Source organism: Silurus aristotelis, assembly GCF_946808225.1.
Source record: "Silurus aristotelis genome assembly, chromosome: 12".
In the NCBI taxonomy this organism is placed as follows: Eukaryota; Metazoa; Chordata; class Actinopteri; order Siluriformes; family Siluridae; genus Silurus; species Silurus aristotelis.
In genome coordinates, this window is record NC_139585.1 from 10,740,973 (window position 1) to 10,764,424 (window position 23,452).

General features: G+C 38.3%; 1 protein-coding gene across 42 annotated transcripts in view; it reads right to left on the reverse strand.

The window, feature by feature from the left end:
• nrxn1a (neurexin 1a) overlaps positions 1-23,452 on the reverse strand; it is a 158,117-nt gene that overhangs the window by 74,850 nt on the left and 59,815 nt on the right. For 22 of the 42 annotated variants that reach the window (XM_083556410.1, XM_083556383.1, XM_083556424.1 and 19 more), the window contains 4 exons: positions 17,650-17,951; positions 15,220-15,381; positions 7,429-7,873; positions 2,279-2,662 (listed from right to left, as the gene is read on the reverse strand). In XM_083556410.1, coding sequence (XP_083412536.1) covers positions 2,279-2,662; positions 7,429-7,873; positions 15,220-15,381; positions 17,650-17,951 — 1,293 coding nt within the window. Of the gene's footprint in view, positions 1-2,278; positions 2,663-7,428; positions 7,874-15,219; positions 15,382-16,652; positions 16,677-17,649; positions 17,952-23,452 lie in introns of all 42 variants that reach the window. The other 20 variants (XM_083556412.1, XM_083556390.1, XM_083556388.1 and 17 more) reach the window with 1 other exon arrangement.

The following is a 23,452-nucleotide window of genomic DNA, read 5'->3' on the forward strand; positions in this document are numbered from 1 at the left end:
GATACACATCTTAGAAAAAAAGGCAAGTCAGTACATTGCAGGATTGCGTAAATAATTGGGGTTTTATTGAGCCTGGACAATTTCTTTTATATATATTTTTTAAAGGTACATTTGAGGGAACAGGAAACTCAAACTCAAATCTGATCACAAATTCTACAGGGTTATAGATTTTTGGTATATTACCAGAGGAGTATAAGGAAGGTTGTGTGTAGTTATCTATCAATCAATATGACGAGGTAGAAAGATTCTAAAGGATGAAGAAAGAAAGAAGAAGGTAAAAAAAAAAAATAAAAAAAAATATATATATATATATATATATATATATATATATATATATATATATATATATATATATATATATATATATATATATATATATATATATATTCTTTAGAAGCTTTCCACCTCTTCATATTAAATAATTAAGCAGCATAAGGTGGGAGGGAAAGCGAAATGCAATTTTCAGTCACATACGTCTGAAGGTTTGCCCTGACTTACTTACCTCGTTCCTTCTTAAAGTTTAATCCTTCTATAGAGGTCACGCACAAATGAGATTACTGCTGTATTGGCCGGAATTGGAAATCATGTTACAGCAATTGACTGAATCATATGGTTTCACATACTGAGATGTTGACCTGCCTATTGCCCAGAATATCCACTGTGGCCCTTTCCTATAACCGTTCCTTGGTTAACTCACAAATGTCTCTCTGCTTGAAGTCTAAACAGTTATACATAGGTTTTAAACTGATCTGTATGCAAACATTTGCAAATTAGACTTTAAAAATGCAGTTTTTGCTCTAGGTAAAATATTGCCTTCATAGTTTATTCCACGTACAAGATTTTATAGTCAATGTGGCACCGAGGACAATGTAAACTATGATATGTACCATCACTAGAATCAGAAACGCAGTGTGATTTCAACAGTTCCTCAAAGTTGATTAGTTTCCAATGCCATAGTGCTCCGAAGAATTCGTATAATACAAATTTAAACATTTCTACAATCTTCAAATAGACCATGTATAATTATACACTTTGTGCAAAAAAAAAAAAAACAGAAAAAGGAAAGTGTACACAACACGTGTCCCTGTATAAGTCGTTTCCCTATAAAAAAAATTATAATAAAATTAGGCAGCTAGCTAGTTTCTGTAAGAGGATGACTATTTCAGCTCAAGCAAACATTCATTACTTCCTCCACAGCTGCCACATTTGGTGTCTTTTTGTTAAATCCCTTTCACATCCTCCTCCGCACATCCTCATTCCCTTCCTCTATTCCTCCACTAACAAACTGTTCCAATTTGCCGGTTTAAACAGTTGTGGGTTATGTAGATGAATTTGGCAGCACTCAGTATAGCAGCACTTCACCATCTCTTAAGCTCACAGTGTTTCTGAAGCTTGATAATGTAGCATTGTCACTAATCTCTATTTTACTATTTGGTCAGATCATAATTCTATAATTCCTGCATGCAGTTTTGACAATGCAAACATAACTAAATGTCTTTGGTTGAAGCAGCTGGGATGATTGGTGCTGGAGGGATTACTCTGCCCAGACAACTGGCACATTCTTAAAGACAAAACACTCCCATTAATCATCTGGCCGGAGTCCGAACACTTCACAGAGATAGCTATGATTGGCAGCACTGGTGGACAATGATATTTAGCTCAATACATGCAGAAAGGAAATGGAATTTATTGACTCTCTGTCTCTCTGTCTTTGCCCTGTTTTGCATGATGCACGGTAGGGGTAACTCTGGCTGGGAGCATTCATCTGGAAAAACAACAGCATTGAAATTCTGCCAGGAATGGAAATGTAAAAAAAAAAAAGAAAGAAAAAAAAAACAAAACCATAATGCACGCATGAGTGTTTCTCTATGAAGGTGACATGGATTGGAAAGAAACCCAATTACCACAGTAACAGTAATGTCAGCTGTGCTGGCTGCCTCACATTCTTTCAAGGCCGAGCTGACAGTGGAGAGGCAGAGAGTGGGTGGAGATCCTGTTCAACCCACAACCATCTAAAACTTTGCAGGTTTGGCCTATTAAACCATGTAAATTATATAGCGCAATGCAGTATCAGCCCAGAGAACTGCCTGACATTTGCAGTGCAACTCATTTTAGCCCAAGAAAAGATGAACTCCTTAGTCACATTGTCCTTCATGATGATGATCAAATTGCAGTTTCTAAATGAATAAATTGTATTGAACACCTTGAAAAATAGCAATGACTCTTGCCCACATTGCTCACAAATCTACAAAAGCGAATAGTAAAAAGCATCATTTACCTCTCTCACAGGAGCGACCAAGGTAGCCAGTCCCTGAGCAGTCGCACACATAGCGGTTCCAGCCCTCCCTGCAAGAGCCGCTGTTCAGACATGGGTTGCTCAGGCACTGCTTTGGAGGTTCTTTTGAGCAGGAAGGTTTGACACCCACAGCTCTCTGGGCCTCTGCGATGCGCCGGATGTCTTTGCTTTGTCCGTCCATGAACAAGTCACGCACACAGCCCACATAACCATAGTTGAGCAGTGCTGTCCACACTTCAGTGGGAAACACCAGTCCAGCACGGTCTTCCGGCAAACCACCCAAGTACAGAGTGTCATCCAGATCCAGGATCTCACTCTCACCAGGAGCATTATAAGGGGTACGTACTGAGTTGACAGAGATGGTACCTGAAATAAAAGAGTACATTTCAGCTCATTCTTTCTCAATTTCCTGAATCATGGGGCATCATACACATTCACACCTTATGGAAATTTAGAACCGAGAATCGACAAAAAATTTTTTATTAGGAAACCCACAGGGACACAGACACTAACCCAAGCTAAGAATTGAACCAGAGATCCCATAGCTTTTGTGTACCTATGTGTACCAAATTTCATGTTTTATGTGTTTCTTTACCTTATGTTTACTATATCATAAATTTAAAGCTATCTTTATAAAATATGATTCAGTATGTACCTGTAGAATAGATCATAGGTTTGTACAACCTAGAAATGAGCTTCACCCCTATGAACCAGAGTGCTGCTCAGCTGTCTCTTTTCCTTAAGACAACTCATGAGGTGTGGCTCAGTGGAAGAGAAAGGTTTGTCACCTTTTTCATGGAAATTGCAGTTTATCTTGGCTGGCAGCAGATAGCTGCAATTGTTACAAACTGCTCTGTTAGTAACTAAAAAATAGTAGCCTGCTTTTTTCAGGGATGATGCGAACTCTATTTGTTTTGATTCACTGACTGAAATGGGATAATATTTAATAGCTTTTTAAATAAAATCTTATACCACTCAAAATATTGGCCATTAGGATTAAAAAGCAATTTGGAGTACATTAAGTGTATAACTTTGGTTTGTATACCATCCATTAAATAGTCTATGAAGTGTTTCAGTCATCCAAGCCAACTGTCTATTAGTCCAAGCAATTTGGTAAGAACTTGCCTGACACTAATAAAGTCACAGTTTTTGGACTTGTGAGATGGAAATCATGACATTGGATTTTGGTAGGTATACCATCACAATGCTTTGCACAGTAGAAAAAATGGTAATGGAATGTTGTACAGTAAACTGATATGGAATCAAAATACTGTACATTTAAGCCATTTGAGCCAATATAAAAATAATAAAATAGCTATAGCTGAGGTTTTTCTTCTTATTATTATTAATCAATTATTAAAAAATATATATTCATGTGAGCATTTTAATGAGAAATCATAACAGTACTTAAGCAGGATTGATATATGAAACATTTACAGATGAAATCCCACTTCACATTTCTATATTAAAATAATAAAAGAAAAATCAAAGCGCAAAATCTTAAATGGTTATTAAAATGCTAATTGTGTGTAAATGGACAGGATTTAAATGACTTGCTATTTAATTTCACTTATACTTACAATTCACTACTGTATCAATTTAAACAGCACTTTTAATTAGCAGACTGTACCCTAGTGTAACCACAGCTTTTTTTTTGGTTAGTAATAATTTATAGTTAGCCAAAGGAGTCTAAATTCCTGAACTCCTGACTGACTGCACAGTCATTGCAACACCCTGTTATTTTTTCCCGTGGTAATTAAAACACATGAACTTGATCTGAAGTGGATCACAAGCGCAGCCATCTTGTGATTTGGTTTTATAGACTTAACAATATGCTTTGTGTCTGTACATATGAACATTTAGGAGCTACTTTTAGTATTAACTCTTATTCTCAACCTGATCTCATGTAAAATTCTGAAACATTATGACAATGTGTTTGGATTTTAAAATCATGACACTGTGTTTGACAATTTATCACGAATTAAGTCATTAAAAGTAGACTTTTGTATGCTACATAAGTCATGCAAAAAGATACAAAACTGCAAGTGTGCAACTATGTGTGCAACATTTTCTTGTGAATACATTGAACAATGCTTTCATTGCGAAGGATTGAATCCAATGCCATTTACAGTTCAAACCTAAAATTATAGCTTGACTAAAACAAGGGTTAATATAACTGATAACAATCTGCCTTCAAGGCAGCATCTCGCAATGACTCTAATGATATTAAACTCTTTCATGGACTCTAAATCAGCCTCACTGTTTTCTTGGAGACAGTTCAATAACAACATTTAAATCCACAATGCAATTCTGTGTCAGCCATTGCTATTTTTTATGCCTTGAAGGCAGTTGCAAAAATTAAGACATTATGTGAACAGAATGCCTTTCTAGACAGGGATGCATTGAAATGTAGCTGGCCCTCTCTAAGTTGAGTTCAATAGAAAACCATTATCATTTAAGATATGAGCAATATTGAAGCAAATGAGCTACAAGCAGTGGGAGTAAAAGAGAAGAGAAACAGTCGATAATAATTATACATTTTTAAGTTAGACCTTTAAGTTAGACACGCTTATTAAAAACAATTAGTAAAGGAGTAATGAGTTTTCTTGGTTTTGCTTTATGGTATTACGTATTTAAATAAAAATATTATCTATCTATCTATCTATCTATCTATCTATCTATCTATCTATCTATCTATCTATCTATCTATCTATCTATCTATCTATCTATCTATCTATCTATCTATCTATCTATATCTGCACTGTTACAGATGAATTACAGCGGTATATATTTAATATTAATACACATGCATTAGTTATTTTTGTCTTATACAGTACACAATACTATCTGTATAGCTGTAGTGTGACTTTCCGTCTTAGGTCATGTTAATACATGTAAGATTGTGAGTGTAATTTTATACTCGTTTTACAATTTTTACAATACATTTTTTGTTTTGTTTTTGGCCAGTGTTCAAATAACATGGTACATCAGTAGGGTACCTGGGATTTCTTACAAAACCAATCTTGTTGAAAGTATATAAATGTTTTTATATGCTAAAATGAATGGACAGCATAGAGGTATTTAATCATTACAAATTATGTGTAATTACCCAGTAGACATAATGCTTTGTTAATTGAAAGTTAACACACTTCTAATTAGTTTTTAACCCACCATCCATACATCGGTAGCCAAATTACGGTCAGATTCTTCATATAAAAGTGGAAAATATTTGTGTTGGGTAACCTTGTTGTAGGTTTTACAAGTTGACGAGTATTGCTACTCCTAATTAAATTTGTCACATAACATCTTTCTATTGTTTAATCTCCCTGAATCACACACACACACACACACACACACACACACACACACACACACACACACACACACACACACACACACACACACACCACATAGACAAGTGCACACCATCTTGTCCACTGCACTGAACTTGGCAATAATTGCCCTAAATAGCAGCCAAACATCTCTCTCAGGTCATCAGTAATGAGCATGCTCCATCATCCAGCCTCTGGTTCTCAGTGCTCACAGATTACTCAGCACGGCACTACCGTATGGTGGGCCTGTCTTTATACTTCCTCATTCACGCACACACAGGCACACATGTGAATGTACCTCGTCCTGTAACACATCCATTTCAAAACATGCATGTAAACATCCTTTTATACAGTATACTGTCTATATACACACACACACACACACACACACACACACGCACACACACGCACACACACGCACACACGCACACACACGCACACACACGCACACACACACACACACACACACACACACACACACACACACACACACACACACACACACACACACACACACACACACACACACACATAAGACCAAAGACATACATATCTACATACACATCCTAGGCATGTATGATCTTCTTTAGCATGTGTGTGTGTGTGTGGGCAGCCAATTCATACAGGCTGCAGAGTGAAACAGCACAGCTCATTCGGTTTGGCGCATAGTGAAGGTCCCATCTGTCAGTCCCGTTTCAGATTCCCAAAGCTTGCCAATCTTAGTGCTTTTTTTTCCCTTCTTTTTTTCATGCTATCAAAATGTGACCAAACTCACCATGGCAACAATGCAACACTGTATTAGGGGGCTTATGCTAATCTCTTTTTAAAAACGTGATGGAATTGAGCTTCACGGATGGTGTCTATGGAGTATGCCTGGAAGAAAAATACAATTTAAAACCATAGAGAAAATGTCTCTTCTCTGTCTCTCTCTTTCTCTCTCTCTCTCTCTCTCTCTCTCTCTCTCTCTCTCTCTCTCTCTCTCTCTCTCTCTCTCTCTTTGCTTTAGCTGAGCCCTATTAAATCCCAATTGAATACTGCATTACCGTGAAACTAAAATACCACTCTTGCTTTAGAAATCTGATTTCATAATTGCTCCATGCGCCATTTAATTTTCTCCACATAATTCTCACTCGCTCGGCATGTCAGAATTAATGTAGGTGACCTGCATATCTATCTCGGGAGAGCAGAGGAAGACAAGCATTTTTCAACGAGGAAAAAGCATCCGATCAATAAGGCGAAGTTTGGTGGCTGGAAGGACAAAGGACCATTAAAGGCCCTTCTTCGGACTTTAGGCTAGCGTGTGGCTGATGGAAGGGAAGTGATGGAGGAGGGGAAGAATGAGTGATGAACTGTCTTTACTGGGCAGTGCCAATCGCTAACACTCTCCTTTCTGTGGGAAACCGACTTCTGGTTTCCATGGCAACTTGTGCAGAGAAAACAGTGGAAGCGAGAAAGAGGAGGACTGTAAGGATGGGGCTGTTCATATTTAAATCCCAAACTAAGGGAGCATCTTCAGGCTTTCATGCCCATTCATATTTTAGGCAGCACATTAAATGCCAACAAGAATCTATTTACTGCATCACTACATTTACACTCAAGGGTACAATAAATAGAATTATCTATGGAAATGAGACAATTTATTGTTTAGGGTTTTTTTATAAGTTTTTTTTGAAAGCTCACTGGAATTTGAGAGTTTGTAAAATACCTTTAGATGGACAGTTATTAAATTTGTTTATGTTTTTTTTTTCTTTAATAAAACATTGCCACATATGCATGAAATTAGAATACAAATATTTTTACCTGATCTGCCATCCCTCTGGAAGTCCACATGGTACCATTCGCCATCGTTGACCTTTTTGTTGACGGCCCTGGTCTTTGTTGTGCCCGAGCCCATGTCTAGTAGAAGGTAAAGGTGACCATCGAGCATCTCAATGGCAAAAAAGTCCACTTTCATAATTTTGGGGCCCTTGGGGTCTTTCTGCTGCTGCTGCTTGGGCTTGCCATGGCTAAACAGCAGCAGTCCATTAGGCTCGGTGGTGCGAAAATCAAAGGAGATGGAACCAGCTTTCTTTGCAGTCCACTTGCTGAGCATGATATAGGATTCAGGGGTCTCAAAGGTCACAGGGTCCAGTGTGGCCACATTCTCGCACTTAAACGCCACCATGCCACTAACCTTCATTTTGGCGTCACCTTGTTTGGCCAGACGAGACAGCTCCAACCTCACATCATTGTTCTTGTACACAACCTTTACATGCAAAACAAGAAACAGAAGGCACAAGGCTAATTTAAGAAAAAATTTATGAGAACATGAAAGCCAAATAACAGACTGATCCACTGTGAATACAAAAAGACAAACAAACAAAAAAAATAAATAAATAAATATGCAAATGTTAACTGCCATGTGTTTATTGTCACCACTATTTAACTCCTTAAACTCCAGTTTATTATTCAGTTGTTTATCTTTTAAAACTATTCAGTACCACAGTGAAACTATAAGGGGTATAGCTACAGTATGTGCTTAAGTGTTGGAGTTTCACGGTTTAAGGGAAAAAATTTGTTTTGTGCCAAAAATGATACGACAATTATACAGCTTGTAAATGTTTTTTTAAGTTGAAAATACTATACAATTATACTGAATTGAAAGTATAAGTATTGTGTCCACATTTAAATGTTCTGAAATACAGTATATGGACACCTGACCATAAAATTTATATGTGCTTTTTAAACTCCCCATTTGTGGTTATAATAAGCTCCACTCTCCTTGGAAGATTTTCCACTAGCTTTTGGAGTGTGGTTGTAAAGATTTGTGCTCATTCAACCACAAGGGTTCTAGTAAAGTCAGGTAGGGTGAGGAGGCCTGGGGTGAAGTTTGTCTAAATTTGTTCAGTAGGTTTAAAGTCAGAACTCTATAGCAGGCCTATCAAGATCTTTCACTTCAACCCATTTAAGCCATATCTAAATGATGCTGGCTTTGTGCACAAAGGCATTGTAATACTTGGTGCTCCAAATGTAATGCTACTGCATTTAAAGACATCCTATACAATTGTGTTTTCCCAACTTTGTTGTATAAGTTTTTAGAAGAACCACACATAGCTAAAAATGTCAGATGTCCCAGTATTTTTGTCTATATAGTGTATGTATTATAAAAAATTATACAATATAAATGTAAATGTAATAAGTAAAAAGTTTCACTAAAAGTTTTCATTTTTTCAAAAAATAATTCCTTGTTGTGTATGAAACCAGACATGAATTACATAATAGAAAATCCAAAAAAAAAAAATCCTTTTGTATCTGTATTTGTATCTGTATTAATAAGTAATAAAACAATGTGGTGTGTGAGATTGCACTAGTGTAATCTGACATAATATCCATTTGCTTTTTAAAAAAGGCTTCAGTTGGTTGAGATTTTTTTTTTTTTTTTTGTCTAAATGCTTTTTTTTTTCTACACATGGCTAAAATGCTATGATTTTCGACCCAATCTGTGAAGCGCTCAATAGCCCCCCCCCCTTTGAATTCAATTTCAATTTCATTCGAGCTAAAGAAAAAGAGATAATGGAATGTGACTACAATAAAGGGACACTGATGATGCTTCAGAAATGTCGATCACACAGCCAGGCACTAAAGCCATTCTTGCAATTAACAAACCACACGTTTTTTCTTTACTTTAACTTCCTTTAGTGACCTGTCCACTTTGTGCGCTTCATAAACTCTGAGAAAATTACAACCTAAATCTATTAAAATACTGTGTCTTTAAAGGGGATTAAATCAGAGAGGGTTGCAGCAGGAATAAGGACAGGACTCCATGTGTATCAGTTTTACGTGAACTGGGCCACCAGCACAATACAATATGTTGAGCAAAGGTTTTGAGGATAGCCAATGTAAGATAAAACCATTGAATTATGGATACAATAAAATCTATACAGATACAACCACTGAGATACAGATACAACTATGGTTAAAAAAACCTGTAATACATTAACAAACAATTAAATAATTAGAAAATACCACTGTTGTGTTTGTGAACATATAAAAGAATGATTAGTGTGAATTAGTAGAAATGAAGATCTAAAAGTCTAAAATCTTTTTGCTGTGGTATATTGGCAGGGTATGAAAGATTATCATGTTTATGTTGACAGGTTTAAGACCTTGCATAGCCCCTCTAATCTGAAAAAATGACATCATTCAACATGGCCCAACAAAGGGATTACATGTAATCGAGAGGACAGAGCGCTACCGATGGTACCAGTCCAGACATCTGCTGCATCCTGATCTTCACGCCCTGACAAACACACTCATTGATTTCTTGTGTGCTGCTTGTGAGATGAAGGCTTTAGCTTTAAAGAGCCTTTGCTGAGCCTAAAACATGCATTTCATTCGGTCATGTGTGTCGATATGATGATACACAGTTGAGTTGTACCTAAAGCTACTTGTCTAATCTTAGCAATGACCTAATCAACATATCTGTGTCATTAACAACCCAAATATTTAATCAGCATGCTTGAGGTGTTTCTTTTTGTGTTGTTTGGTCTTAGAATGAGTTCAACCTGTTTTAAAATGTTAAATAATAAGGGGAAAAAAATAATTCCTTGATGCTACTGCCATGTCTGCATGATGTTTTATTTGATTTATATACAGTTTATATATTTACCATTGATATAAAAAAGTATGCTCAATATACCAAACTACCAACTGTTCTTTGGGGATCAATTCAATTCAGTTTATTTCATTTGATCCAATTGGTTTCAGTTTACAAAGAAAGTTGACTCCTAATGAACTAATTTCTGAGAAAGCCACAGAGCAACAAAATGACTGGGATCATGGATTTTTTTTATTTCAGTTCAAGGCAGAAGACAGTAGAATGATTTTGGGCTGCAATTAGTGAGAAATGGAAATGTCTACTTTATTTGATGTGGTGAAAGCTAGGCTTTTTCCTCTCCAAAAGATTCTCAGTCAAGCTAAAATCATTTTTTAGAGAATTTAAACAAATACTTCATTAAACAAAAACTAGACATAAACTGCAGCTATATCCAAATTGCTCTCCTATTTAGGGACCTTCCAATTACATACAGGTGGCCTATCATGCTTACAAGGGGCGGCCTATAAGGATTTAAGCAGAAGATGAAATTTCTTGTTCAAAAAATATGTTGTACAAATCGTCATTGTTAACTGTAGAAAACAATATCCATTGTTAAAAGATCTATACAAATATGGCTGAATTGAATTAAAAGCAGAAAACATTCTATTTAAATAATTTTTTAAACTATGGTCCAAATTGAGATAGAACAGAATGACTCACAGCACATTACACCATTATGCAATATCAAAATAAGGGTAAATAACAGTGAATTTATCCAAGGTAAGGGTGTTTTCAGGTACCTATGTACCTCTAAACTCCTTAACTATGACAAACTCAGACCTTTGAGGTGCTTAAAATTATTATTATCATTATTATTATTATTATTATTATTATTATTATTATTATTATTATTATTATTATTATTTTAAATGAACAGTTCTTCCACCATGCATTCTAGTATGTTATCACCAAGTGCTAGTTCATCAGGGACAAACGCACACCATTCACCTTCACTGTTGTTTTCTGTAAAGCTGCTTTGAGACAATGTCTGTTGTGAAAAGCGCTATACAAATAAACTTGACTTGACTTGACTTGACTAGTTACTAAGCAACACATTGGACAAACAGTACAGTATTCTATAGCCAGGACGGTGGCTGTCAGTATGTATAATATGTGTGCAGGTTTAAAACTTTGTACATTCATAACTAATGTGGTCACAGATGGGTCCCTATCAAGGCTTTTTATAACAGCATTGAATGCAGCTCAACAGACCAGATTTCTGAATAAATGAAATATATTTCTGCAACTGGAACACCAGATGGATGCCCCATCTATACTAGCTCAATTTTCCCATTCATGTTTCTTTTCTGTCACTGAGCATCCCACAGAGGAGCCTTTTCCACTAATAGAAAGCTTATTTACCCTATTAGTCAAACCTTTAGCTTCCTCTTAGTCTGAAAGGTTATTTATTCTGTTTGTCATGCTCTTGTTTATTTTGTTTATTACTGCTGCTGTTGACGATCTGTGACCTATTTTCAAATAAGCAGTGTTCAGATGTGAGGCAACCTCATCAGTAATATTAATTAGTGAATGCATTTCAGCTGTGCTGGGTGTGTGTCGGAGGGAGCTTATGGGCCCTGCACTGAAACAGCAGCACAGACTGATAAATAATTCTCTCAGTTGTTGATGCATATGGCTTGGTGTTTTACAGGGCAGAGAAAAATTATGCAACCATAATGTGTAAAGGTGTGCATGTGTGTGTGTGTGTGTGTGTGTGTGTGTGTGTGTGTGTGTGTGTGTGTGTGTGTGTGTGTGAAACTTCCAAAGAAAATGCGCATGCATGCACTACAGAAGGTGCATTTTAATCCATAAATGGAAATGCAAGTAAGAGAAGCTCTGGGTGAGTGTGGCTTAAAAATCAGTCCTGAGTTCCCTTTCAGGAACTCGTGCTGTGTCAACAACTCAAATCAGATCTGAGGACTGGTTTGTCAAGAGAGATCTGAAGGAAGCTTACTTACACATCTATCCTTCCTTCGCACAGGGAGTTCTCCCGGAAGGGCAACCTACTCTGCACAATCAAGGTCACGTGGTGAGCCCTACGGGCCTTAGACTTGTGGAGAGAAGCCGGGTTCCTGTCTCAGGGCCCTGTGTTGGGAGCTCTTTGTCATCATGTGATGCTAACAATGGATGCCTCCCTCACAGGATAAGGGCAGTCATAAGTGGCCGCTTTGCCCAAGGTCTGTGGAGCCATGCTTCCAGCTCTGAAGCACTTTCTCCCATACCTGAGAGACCACCCCATGTTGATCCATACAGACAACACATCAGTGATCTCCTACATCAACAATCAGGGGGGTCTGCATTCTCGTCCCTTCTACAGGCTGGCACGTCAGATTGTACTGTGGGCCTAAGAGAAACTGCTCTCCATAAGAGTAGCATATATACCAAGGTGCTTCATCCAGGCAGCAGACGCCCTGTCAAGGCAAGGGCAGAGGCCCGGGGAATGGAGGCTCCAACAGACGTGGTCAAGCAGATATAGAGAAAGTTTTACAGAGCACAAGGGAACTTGTTTACAACTCAAGAGACATCACACTTTTCCCTCTGGTGTCCCCTTACTCACCCAGCCCCTCCTGGGCTGGACGCCCTGCTACTGGCATGGACAAGGCAGCACCTGTATGCCTTTCCCACTGTTGCGCTGCTCCTGGAAGTTCTGGAGAGAGTTTGCCAGGATGGAGTCTGTCTCCTCCTTGTGGCCCCACAGTGGCCGGGCAGACCATGGTTTGTGGACCAGGTAGCCCTTTTTAAGCAAACTCCTTGAGAGATTCCTCCCATGAGGGATCTTCCCTCCAGGCAGGGGGCACAATGGTTCACCCCCGCCCAGAGTTATAGACGCTGTGGCTGTGGCACTGCTCTTAGTTACTGGTCTCTCTGACGAGGTAGTGGAGACCATTCTCCAATCCAGAACGCCCTCCACGAGGAGGTCGTACACTGTGAAATAATGCCTGTTCACTGTGTGGTGCGAACACCACCAGTTGGACCCAGTTAACTGCCTGGTCGGTTCAGTGCTTGAGTTTTTTCAGGGACAGTTCTCTACAAGGTTGCCTCCTTCCACCCTGAAAGTTTATGTGTCGGCTATCGTAAGTATATGTTGGCTATTGCGAGCTCCACCAATTGGACCTAGTTAACTCCTGGTCGATTCAGTCTCTGGGCACCCTTTATTGACACGTTTTCCCCGCAGCACGCAAAAGCTGAGGCCCCGGGTGTAACGTAGAGTGCCTGTGTGGGACCTGGCCGTTGTTCTAAAGGCTCTGTCTAAGCCTTACTTTGAGCCCTTGCCCGAGGTGCCTTTAAGGTTTCTGACTGTCAAGACTGTCTGTGACAGTGAAGCTATCTCCTTCCCAAAGAGGGTTGGGGACCTTCAGGCCCTTACCATTGCCCCGTCTCTCCTGGAGTTTATCCCAGGCATGGCCAGTGCCTTTCTCTACCCCAGACAGGGGTATGTTCTTAAGGTGCTCTTAGTTTCCACAACCCGTCGTGCTGCAGGCATTCTATCCTTCTCCCTTTCAGGCCCTGGACCATGAAAAGCTTAACCAGTTTTATACGTCCACAGAACGGAACTGCAGACTCTCTGCAGCTGGATTGTGGATTCTATCTCATCCTCTTATGAGTCCCCTGGTCTCCCTGCACCTTTTGGGGTCAGAGCTCACTCCACTCGGAGTGTGGTTGCCTCCAAGACATTTGTAATGCTGCGGGCTGGTCCACCCTGCTGACCTTTGTCAGGTTCTCATTCCCAAAGCATTGTTAATGCAGCTTGAGTTCCTTAAAGGAAACGTCTCTTGGTTACGTATGTAACCCTGGTTCCCTAAGGGAACGAGATGTTGTGTCTTAAAGCCAAACTCGCTGCATCCCTGCAGCGTTTCCTTCAACTTTAGAAGCTAGACTGCATGTGCGTTTATAGCTTCCTGGTTGTGACGTCACCCCGCCGGTGACGACGAACCTTTCCGTTGGACAGATTTCACATGTGATTCAGAGCGTGAACACCCGGAGGCATTCCCCAAAGCGTTGTTCATGCAGTGCCTTGTTTTCCTTAGGGAACCAGGGTTACCTACGTAACCTAGAGATGATTGTGAACATGTTTTGAATCCATGTATGGAGGAATAAAGTATTAACATTAGCAATTACAATTTGTATTTCCACAGATTCTGTTAGCCAACTGGCTAATATAAGCAAATTTGTGTCCAATTCATTGCTTCCTCTTGCCAGTTAGCAAACACATTATTTTAGTCATATTTACTCATTATTAAAAAAAATATTTATATTACTAACACTAACTAGAAAGCAACCTTGACAGATTTTCTAAAATAATTTCTTAGATGAAATTCTTAATGATCATTAACTTAAATATAAATAATAGCCAGCTAACAAGCTTTTTTAACATGCCATTGATGCTCGTGTACCTGTTATGTTTCCCTCACAAGTAAAGCAAAACTTGTTCTAATAAGTTTAGATGCTATTATACTGCACCTCTTTTACTAGCCTACTAGCCAGTATAGTAATTTGAGATGACACTTTTGTAACACTTTCTTGGGTCAAATTGAGAAATCATCATCATCATCATCATCATCATCATCATCATCATCATCATCATCATCATTATAATCATCATATATGTCGCAAAATACTAACCAGTTAAAATGAGTTTACTTAATAGGATATCTGAGACCTGGACGATCAGAATTGTTTTATAGGGCTAATCTCCAGTTCAAAAACAGAATCCCTTTATTTTTTATAAATATCATTATATAAATAGCCAAAATACACATGAAACAGAAACTTAATAAATATGCAAATATTTAAAAAAACTGTGTGCAAGCATTATTTTATATGAAGTTTATTACTAGTAGATTTGTAGTGTTGGTGAAACTGGCATTAAGGCTAATATTGTCATAATACAGCATAAGTTTAAACAGCGAGTGTATGTTTGTATGTTTGTGTGTGTTTGTGGTTTTTGCGCTTACCTCTTTGAGGCAGCCCATAAAGTTGTTGCTAACAGGAGATCCAGGCAAATCGGCAGTGCTGGGGCTGCCCCCGACATAGAAAAAGTCATCAGAGCCTAGCATGGTGTAGTCCTCTTGTGTATATCCAGTGGTGGTGAGAATCCCATCCACGGATATTGTAACCTAGACAACAAAGCACAGGGAAAGGACACGCTATACTCACACATAACTTGAATGCTGACATAGGGCTTTAGTCCCCCTCGTAAGGATTTGGATAAATTAGTTCTTTTGCTTTTCGCTTCTGATGCTTTGTTCAATATTTAGCTGTCGATTTAGAATAAACCCATTTTCATGTCTGTTTCAGCAAAGAGAGATTGCACTTGATTGTCTTTAAATAGTTCCATTTTGGTGTTCAGTTCTAGTCTGCCAGACCCACAGTATGGGTTAGATCAGGTTAGGTTGAGTTAGGTTAGCTTAGTTGAGGGAGTGAGTGGCACAGAGGCCCACACTCGGTGTTAGTATTGCCAGTACTGGAAAACAAAGATAAATCAGCAGACACAAAAATGGTGTTAGTAGCATGTTTGTGCTAAAAGTTAGTACTGCTAATGTACAGTGCATGTTGACTACGTTTCATGTCTTTTCTTTCCATATAATGTAAAACAAAGGACACAGCATGCCACAGGGGTTAGGAATGAAAGCACAGGCAATTAGAGCCGCACACATTTCACACAGCTCTGACTGAATGGGAAGCAGGCTTCATGATCTCTCCCTCCCTGCATGCATAAAAAACAAAAGAGAAAAGAACAATTATTTTCTGGGATTTAAATTTGACAGGAAAAAAAGGAGAGCAAGGGAGAGAGAGAAAGAGAGAGAGGACCACAGACAGTGAGCACAGCTAATGAGACCAATCACAGGAGAGAGCGTATATGTGTGTGTTTGTGTGTAAGTGTACATGCAGCTTGCTCACTTAGAATATGAAAGCAAAATCAAGATACAATAAAGGAAAAATAACACCAAGCAGTCACCCCTGTTAGTTTCAGATGGCGTGATGCAATACAGAGATGTTAGGAAAAGGGGTGACGAATATCAACGCCATGCGAAGTAAAGGCCCATGGTGCTGCTGCAGCAATGACACACACACTGAGCCAGCTAATTGAGTCCAGCCGGTGAGCAACATTTCACAAAAAAGAAAAAGAAAAAACAGTAAGGAGGTAATGTAACTCTAAAACATGGACGGGACAAAAAATAGGATAAATCAAATAGATGTTTAGATAAAGTAAAAAAGGGATTTGGGCAGGGAGGGGGAAGTAAGCGTAAAAGAGTACCAACCGCAGTTTCCCCTTTTTTTGTTAAGTATTGATGTCTACGGTTCAAAGAAAGGAAAATAGACACACGGCAAACCCAAACTAAGAAACAATTAGAATGATATCTACCGAACAATGTAGTTTGTTTACCATAGCGTGTCCAATGCCTGAGTGCTTTGTGGAAAAGGGGGGAGAAAGGAAATTAAAAAACAGAACACCATTCCTCAGTCAAAAAAGATGGTCTGTTGCCAAGGTTAGTACATCAGCGTTGCACGTTAGTAAGAGGTAATTGGTTAGTAAATGACACATTCCATGGATGAGAGGTTAGTTTCTTTTTCCCAAAAAAAGCAGGTTAGTAACATTTAGAAAAGAGCAAAGGAAGAGAAGGAGAGGAGAAGCAGACTAGAGTTTTTGCACCAAAGTGCTCCCAGTGCTGTTTTATCAGGAATTCAGCCAGCCTGCCATAGATCCCACACTGTTTTACACACTGTTCGAGCTCAAAGCCTAACATTGCCATCATTTGACAACTGGATTTTTACATTCACTGTCACACTACATGTCATTATTAAATGTCTTGTAAATCTTGAAACTCCAAAGACTAGACGGGTCTTTATGTCTTGTCTTGGCATTTTGATATAATGTGATGAGTAATGCTCTTCTAGGAAAGTATTGATATCCCCCCCTCACTCTATTTATACTGTGCTCTAGCATACAAATGTAGTGCACAAGCCTAAGATTCTTTTCATGGGATTGAAGCATAGCAACTTGCCTATATCTTAAAAGGCTTCACAACAGATGCATTCTATACATAGTGGTACTAAATTACTTATTTTATAAGATTACTTACTTATTAGATGCAATAATACAAGGTGTCTATTATCCTGCCTGTGGTTTTATTACACATTAACATCATTAATCTGAGTTAGGAGCTCTTATGTCAGGACATTATGGATATTAACATTTCAACTCCTGTCCAAGCAACCATTGCAGATTTATGACTTCTATTTTTAGTGCAACTTAACGCCACAAATACTTAACAGTGCATCTACTCCTAAACCTATAGCAAGAGAAAGCGTCCTGTTTAAAGCTTAAATAGGTAAAAATAATTTTTATCCAATCTCGACCACCGCCTTTTGTGCGCGGTTACCTGACGGAGGTTCCTGGTAACCTTCACATCATGCCAGGCATTGTCATTAAATTTTCCATTGACAGGCTCAACCAGGGCCTCGAAGGCCCCAGAGCCCAGGTTGATGACCAGAGAGACGGCACCGTTCTTCAGGGCCAGGTTGACGTAGTCAGCCGATTTGCCGGTGTGGAGCATCAAGCCGTTGCGCTGCAGGGTCTTGAAGGACAGCGTGATCTCATCGCTGCTGCTCTGGATGGGGTTTGGAGAGAGGTCGTAACAGAAGTACTCCGAGCCCTTGAAGGTCGCCACATATTCCTCTCTCACTGAAAAAGACAGCGGGTTGGGAAAAAAGGGGAAGATTATGCTACATTATTGAATGCCGAGATTCATTGGAAACCACAAGACAATTTCACAGATAGCATATGCATTATATTCCCTCCAAAATAACCACACAAAAGTAAAGCCAGCCTACACACTAAGAAAACATTGCTAGTTATGTCCCTTTGGACTCATCAGACTCACAATATTCTGGTAGTAAGACAAATACATTCTGTTGTGCCTTTTGGGGTTCAAACTGCCAGTTTGTAAGAGTTAATTTTAGCCTTCATACCCAGCCTTCAATTATCAACAATAAACCAATATTACTTGAGTGGGGCATCATCTTCAGCACATCAGTTTACACTGAATTCACCTTGTGTTGTACAGTAGATGTACAGTTAGCACAGAGGATTTTTTGTGTTTAATTTAACTGTAAATTAACTTTCCACTAACGGATGGTTTGGAGAAGAGAAATTGTGCAAAGCACCATCTGGGAAACAGTCAGTAACTGTAGACCTATAGAGCACCTACTGTATCACAGGTTTTCTTGATAAATTGGCAACAATGGCTGGTAAATATCTGTAGAATGAATAAATATCTAGCATAAAGAACATGTACCTGTACTCGATTAAACCCATGTTGTCTATCTATCAGCAGCACGACTTGTATGACTTACTGCCACCATTTTTTCCCCATTAATGAGTGGAGTAAATATGATGCAGAACAACTTACCTTTTGTCTCTCATGAATGCTAACCAGTTATTAACAACATGCACACACTCACCTCTGAGACAGAGGTCAGAACCTTCTGGTCATAAATGAGTGCCGAGGATCATAAATAAACCAGCTACACACTCTGTGCAGTCATTACCATATCAAATTCTGAGACCCATTACTGTAAGCGCTCCACACAACAACACACACATACACTTTATTATTTAAACCATTCTATAGCTTAGGGGTTATTTTGACCACTTACTATGAACTTAGTATTCAACTATTATAAATGTGAGTGTGAATCTATAATTCCTCTACCGACTGAAGACAGATAACACAATGACTCAGATTTAGTGCACTCAGTGCCTCTTCCTTCATGTCAAGAATTCTAATGAGACAGGCTATCTCTTTTATGGCCAATTCACAACAGGACTGAACCGAATTACCATGAATCTTGGAATTTACAACACAATTAGGTCAGTGTACAGGCTAATTTACAACAGGATTATCCAGAATATTCTCCAGTGGGAAATGCTGAAGGGTATCAGCAGTGTCTCTGCGCTGTGCAGGAGGTAGTGAGGGCTCAGGGATGAAGGGTGGATCTGAATCTGGCTCTCCTCCATCTCCTTTCATTACGCTGACTCAGCCTGAGTATGACACAGTGCAGGAAGCTGCCCACAGAGTCGCACCGGCACGCCGGCATTTATGCATGGACACACACTCGCACACAGTTTTACAGTTGTACCATCCTGCACATGCAGGCAGAATGCAAGCAACATCAGTATGTTAATTTAATTTGTAAGACTTCAGCGTCCCAACCTTGATGCCAAGCGTGGCTCAGCCACCCTGAGAGCTTTATCTGTGTTCCATCTGGATGTTTGCTAATGTGATTTTCTTCACTTTCCTATCTCTCATCTCTCCACTTCTTGCTAAATCAGTTTCCTCTCCACACCACACCACATCACAACCAAGACCCCACACTGAACACTCGCAAGAAATTCCAATTCTACTGCTCATGTGAAATTCACGGCACCTAAATCATTACACTAGCAATAGACTGTTCATCAAACAGCTATGTTTTCTATGTAATATTTTGTGAAGTGCAAATAAATAATAGTGAGTGACAGTTGAAGACAACATCAATCTCCACTTGTTACATAACACTAAATTCTATGTGCCCCCTTTTCCCTCGGCTGGGATTATATTCTGCTATCGTGACACATTTTATTCATACATTTTTTTTTTTTTTTTTTTGTGACTGGCCAAACGATGAACCTGCAGAAGCAATATAAATGTTGGACACGCTTATTTTGCAATTAACTGCTAATAAAATCCAATTATAATCCATAAATGCTACGATAGGCTCTTTCCAGTGTTTACTCCTGCTCTCTCTCTTTTAGGTTTTAATGCTGCAGGCGACAGTTTTACCCTGAGGACATGGAACAAGGAGCGGTTACAATGTTGTGGACTGTCTCTCCATAGGGAGACAAGCTGTTGTTGTTGTTGTTTTTTCAAACTTAGTTTTTTTGAGCATACATCTAGCAGCTGGCATGATGTGAAGTAAAAGCAAGCTCTTCCTCTTCTTGGCATGTTCCTTGGAAATGTGAAATGCCAGCTGCTTGTCAATAGCTCATGTAGGGATGGGTTAAAGAAAAGTTAATTATGCATTTTTTAAAAAGTCAAGTCGATACTGTCACCATTAATTGAGTGAAGGTTGATGTGAGCTGCAGATGCAGTATGACAGGATCTGTCAAATTTAAATTGCTGGAAGTTTTTAATGAATGCATTCTTTATTCCCTGGTGTTATTTTGGTAACACCTAGTGCTCAGTTATGGACTTTATAGAATTGCTATGAACTTGAAAAGTAGATCTGAAAGCTGATGTCATTTTGTGATGTTTGATTGATTGGTTATTGATTGGTGATCATGTCCTCAGAATGATAGTTATACATAATGATATTTACCTAGTCAATAAACAATAAAACAAGTATGAATTATAATTAGTAAAAATACAATCTTTATCAGTATTATAATTAATTTAGACAAATTTGTAGTACATGTGATAAAAAAAAAATATATAACAAATATAAGAACTTTTAAAATTCTGTAGTACAAATAATTGTATTGTCAAATACTATAAATAACTTTAAAAGTGCTATAATCAGGCTGCAATAGTGGTGTTTAGTTTGATTTGACCAGCAGACTGTAGCTAGAACATATTGAATAGGAGGTTTTCATTTGGGCTGCATTGACATACAGGGTTTATGACACAAAAGCTTTTTTTAAAAAATGAGTTGAGTCAATATCTCCTGGTAGGAGAGATAAATGGCTGAACGGTCAATATCCTGATATGACAACTAAAGCCAGAGTGCTGTTTAAATAATATCTGGCTATTAAGCATGGGGGTGGTGGAGACAGAAACTGATAATGGTTCTCCAGTTACTGTATATTAGCACATGCACCTTAGTCAGTGTTAATGGTTGTATCCGTTCCCAGCTTTTCTGAATGACTAATCCCACAGTATTATATGAACAAAGGTAGAACGATGGAGTTAAATTACTTCACTATAGCATTCTTGAATTCTTGAACCCAAAGGTGTGGATTAATGTACTATAATAGCAGCTTTGACAATAGTTCTAGCTGTAACATAAATTATAGGTTTATATCAATGCACTTGTGGTAATACATTATTTCTATAATGACAGCTAATTTACTAGGACTTGTAACACATAATTTAAGCTAATCATAAATGGGTTTTACAAATGTGTCATTATTTAACACAGAAAACACATACTCATGGATAAAGTGATGCTTTCTATCAGAATACATTTGTGTAACATTTTTCACCACGCCGGATTTGTTGCCTATCCAGGGAAACTGCTCTTTTTTGTCTTATTATCTTCATAAAAAAAAAAAAAAAAAAAAAAAAAAAAAAAAAAGAGGTTTATTTCAAAGCTACTATAACTAAAGTGATAACAGAAATTAGCTTTTTTTTTTACTATAGACATGCCTTAAAATTAATTGTAACTATAAATGGTTGAAATGCACAATATATTGTTAAGCAATAAATAAAAAATGGTCACATCTGTACAAGGAATAACATTACAAAATGCACTGTTATAAAATAGGGACACCTGACCTTCCCAGTCCCAATTTGTCCTTCTTCTCTAAACTGTTGCCACAAAGTTAAAGGAACACAGTTGTATAGGATGTCTTTAGATGCATTAGCATTAACCTTTTCCCTCATTTAAACTAGTAGACCCAAACCTGTTCCAACATGGACCTCACTTTATGCCTCTGTGGAAGATCTTGAGTGGCCTGCTATAAAGCTCTAGTCTCAACCCTATTGACCACCTTTGGCATGATTTCGGACATTGACTACACCCCAGGCCTCCTCACCCTACATCAGTACCTGACTTTACTAAACCCTTGTTACTGAATAAGCATAAATCTTCACAAGCACACTCCAAGATCTAAGGGAACATCTACCCAGAATAGTGGAGAATATTGTAACAACAAATGGGACTAAATGTGGAATAGGATTTGCAAAGACCACATAAAAAAACTTATGGTCAGGTGTCCACAAACGTTTGTCCATATAGTGTATCACACCACATTGTTATAGTTTATTTGACTTTAACGGCACAGCTCACTGTGCTATTCCTTACCAATTCCTTTAGGAACAAAGCTGTTTCAAATAATGGATAAGAAAGCCTACAATTGAGGTATTTATGGGATATGTATCAATATAATTGTGAGTATTGCAACACTCAACCATAATTAGATCGGATTTGACTTTTTCACCTCAGTTTGAGCCATTTTGTCTAATGACATCAAGGATGTTGCATATCAGCACAGGCTGCAACTTGTTTTTAATGACATCTTTAAGTTTAAGCACAACATATGGGTATATTATATAAAAATATGGGTATTATATCAAAATTGCATGACATCACATCATATTTTGAGAGTTTGGTGCATACCTTGATTGGACTGATGCGATTAACATGTCAAAATCAAAAGCATAGATGTTACTTGGCAATGCAGTTGACAGGGACATTGCCCTATCTACGTCCTGTCCCTGGCTGACGATCACTACTCTTACGGCAAAGTAATTTAAGAAAGGTGAGATAAATGACTAGCTAGGCTACAGCACAGAAGCCGGTTAAATCTTGAGGGAGACTGCACTACCCCAGCTTCTCCACAGGACACAATCATTTACCAACCTATTCAAACAACAGCTCAGCAGCACCTCCTATTTCATCCCTGCTAGTGCAAGTAAAACCATTACAATCTGGCTCACCTCCTATTGTCTATCTGTTTAATGGCACAGTCTATGTGCGCAATCGCCATCTCATACTGAAAGAAACAAATGCATGAATGAATAAGTGGATGAAGGGAGAAATACACAGTGACTCACCGTGTGTAAATCTCTGTCTAGGACAGAGTCCTGGGAGGGATTTGTATATGCACATAGAGCACTCTGTTCAAAAAGGGATTCTCCTGCTGTTAGACACTTCCTTGCCTGAGGTTTGGATTTATAAAAAAATACCCATTCTGACCTTCCTGAAATGATGAGTGCTGAGAAAAGTCTTTTCTCAGATTTAAATCCTTGATACATGTCCATACTTCTTGATAACTTGATAAATCCATACTTTCACAAGGGTTTTTTTTCTAAACACCCCCATCCCAAACATCCAAAATTGGATCCTGTTATTCTAGTAACCACAGATGGCTACAGTTTGGAACACTAACACAGTAATGCATATAGAATGACACAAAGAAGAATT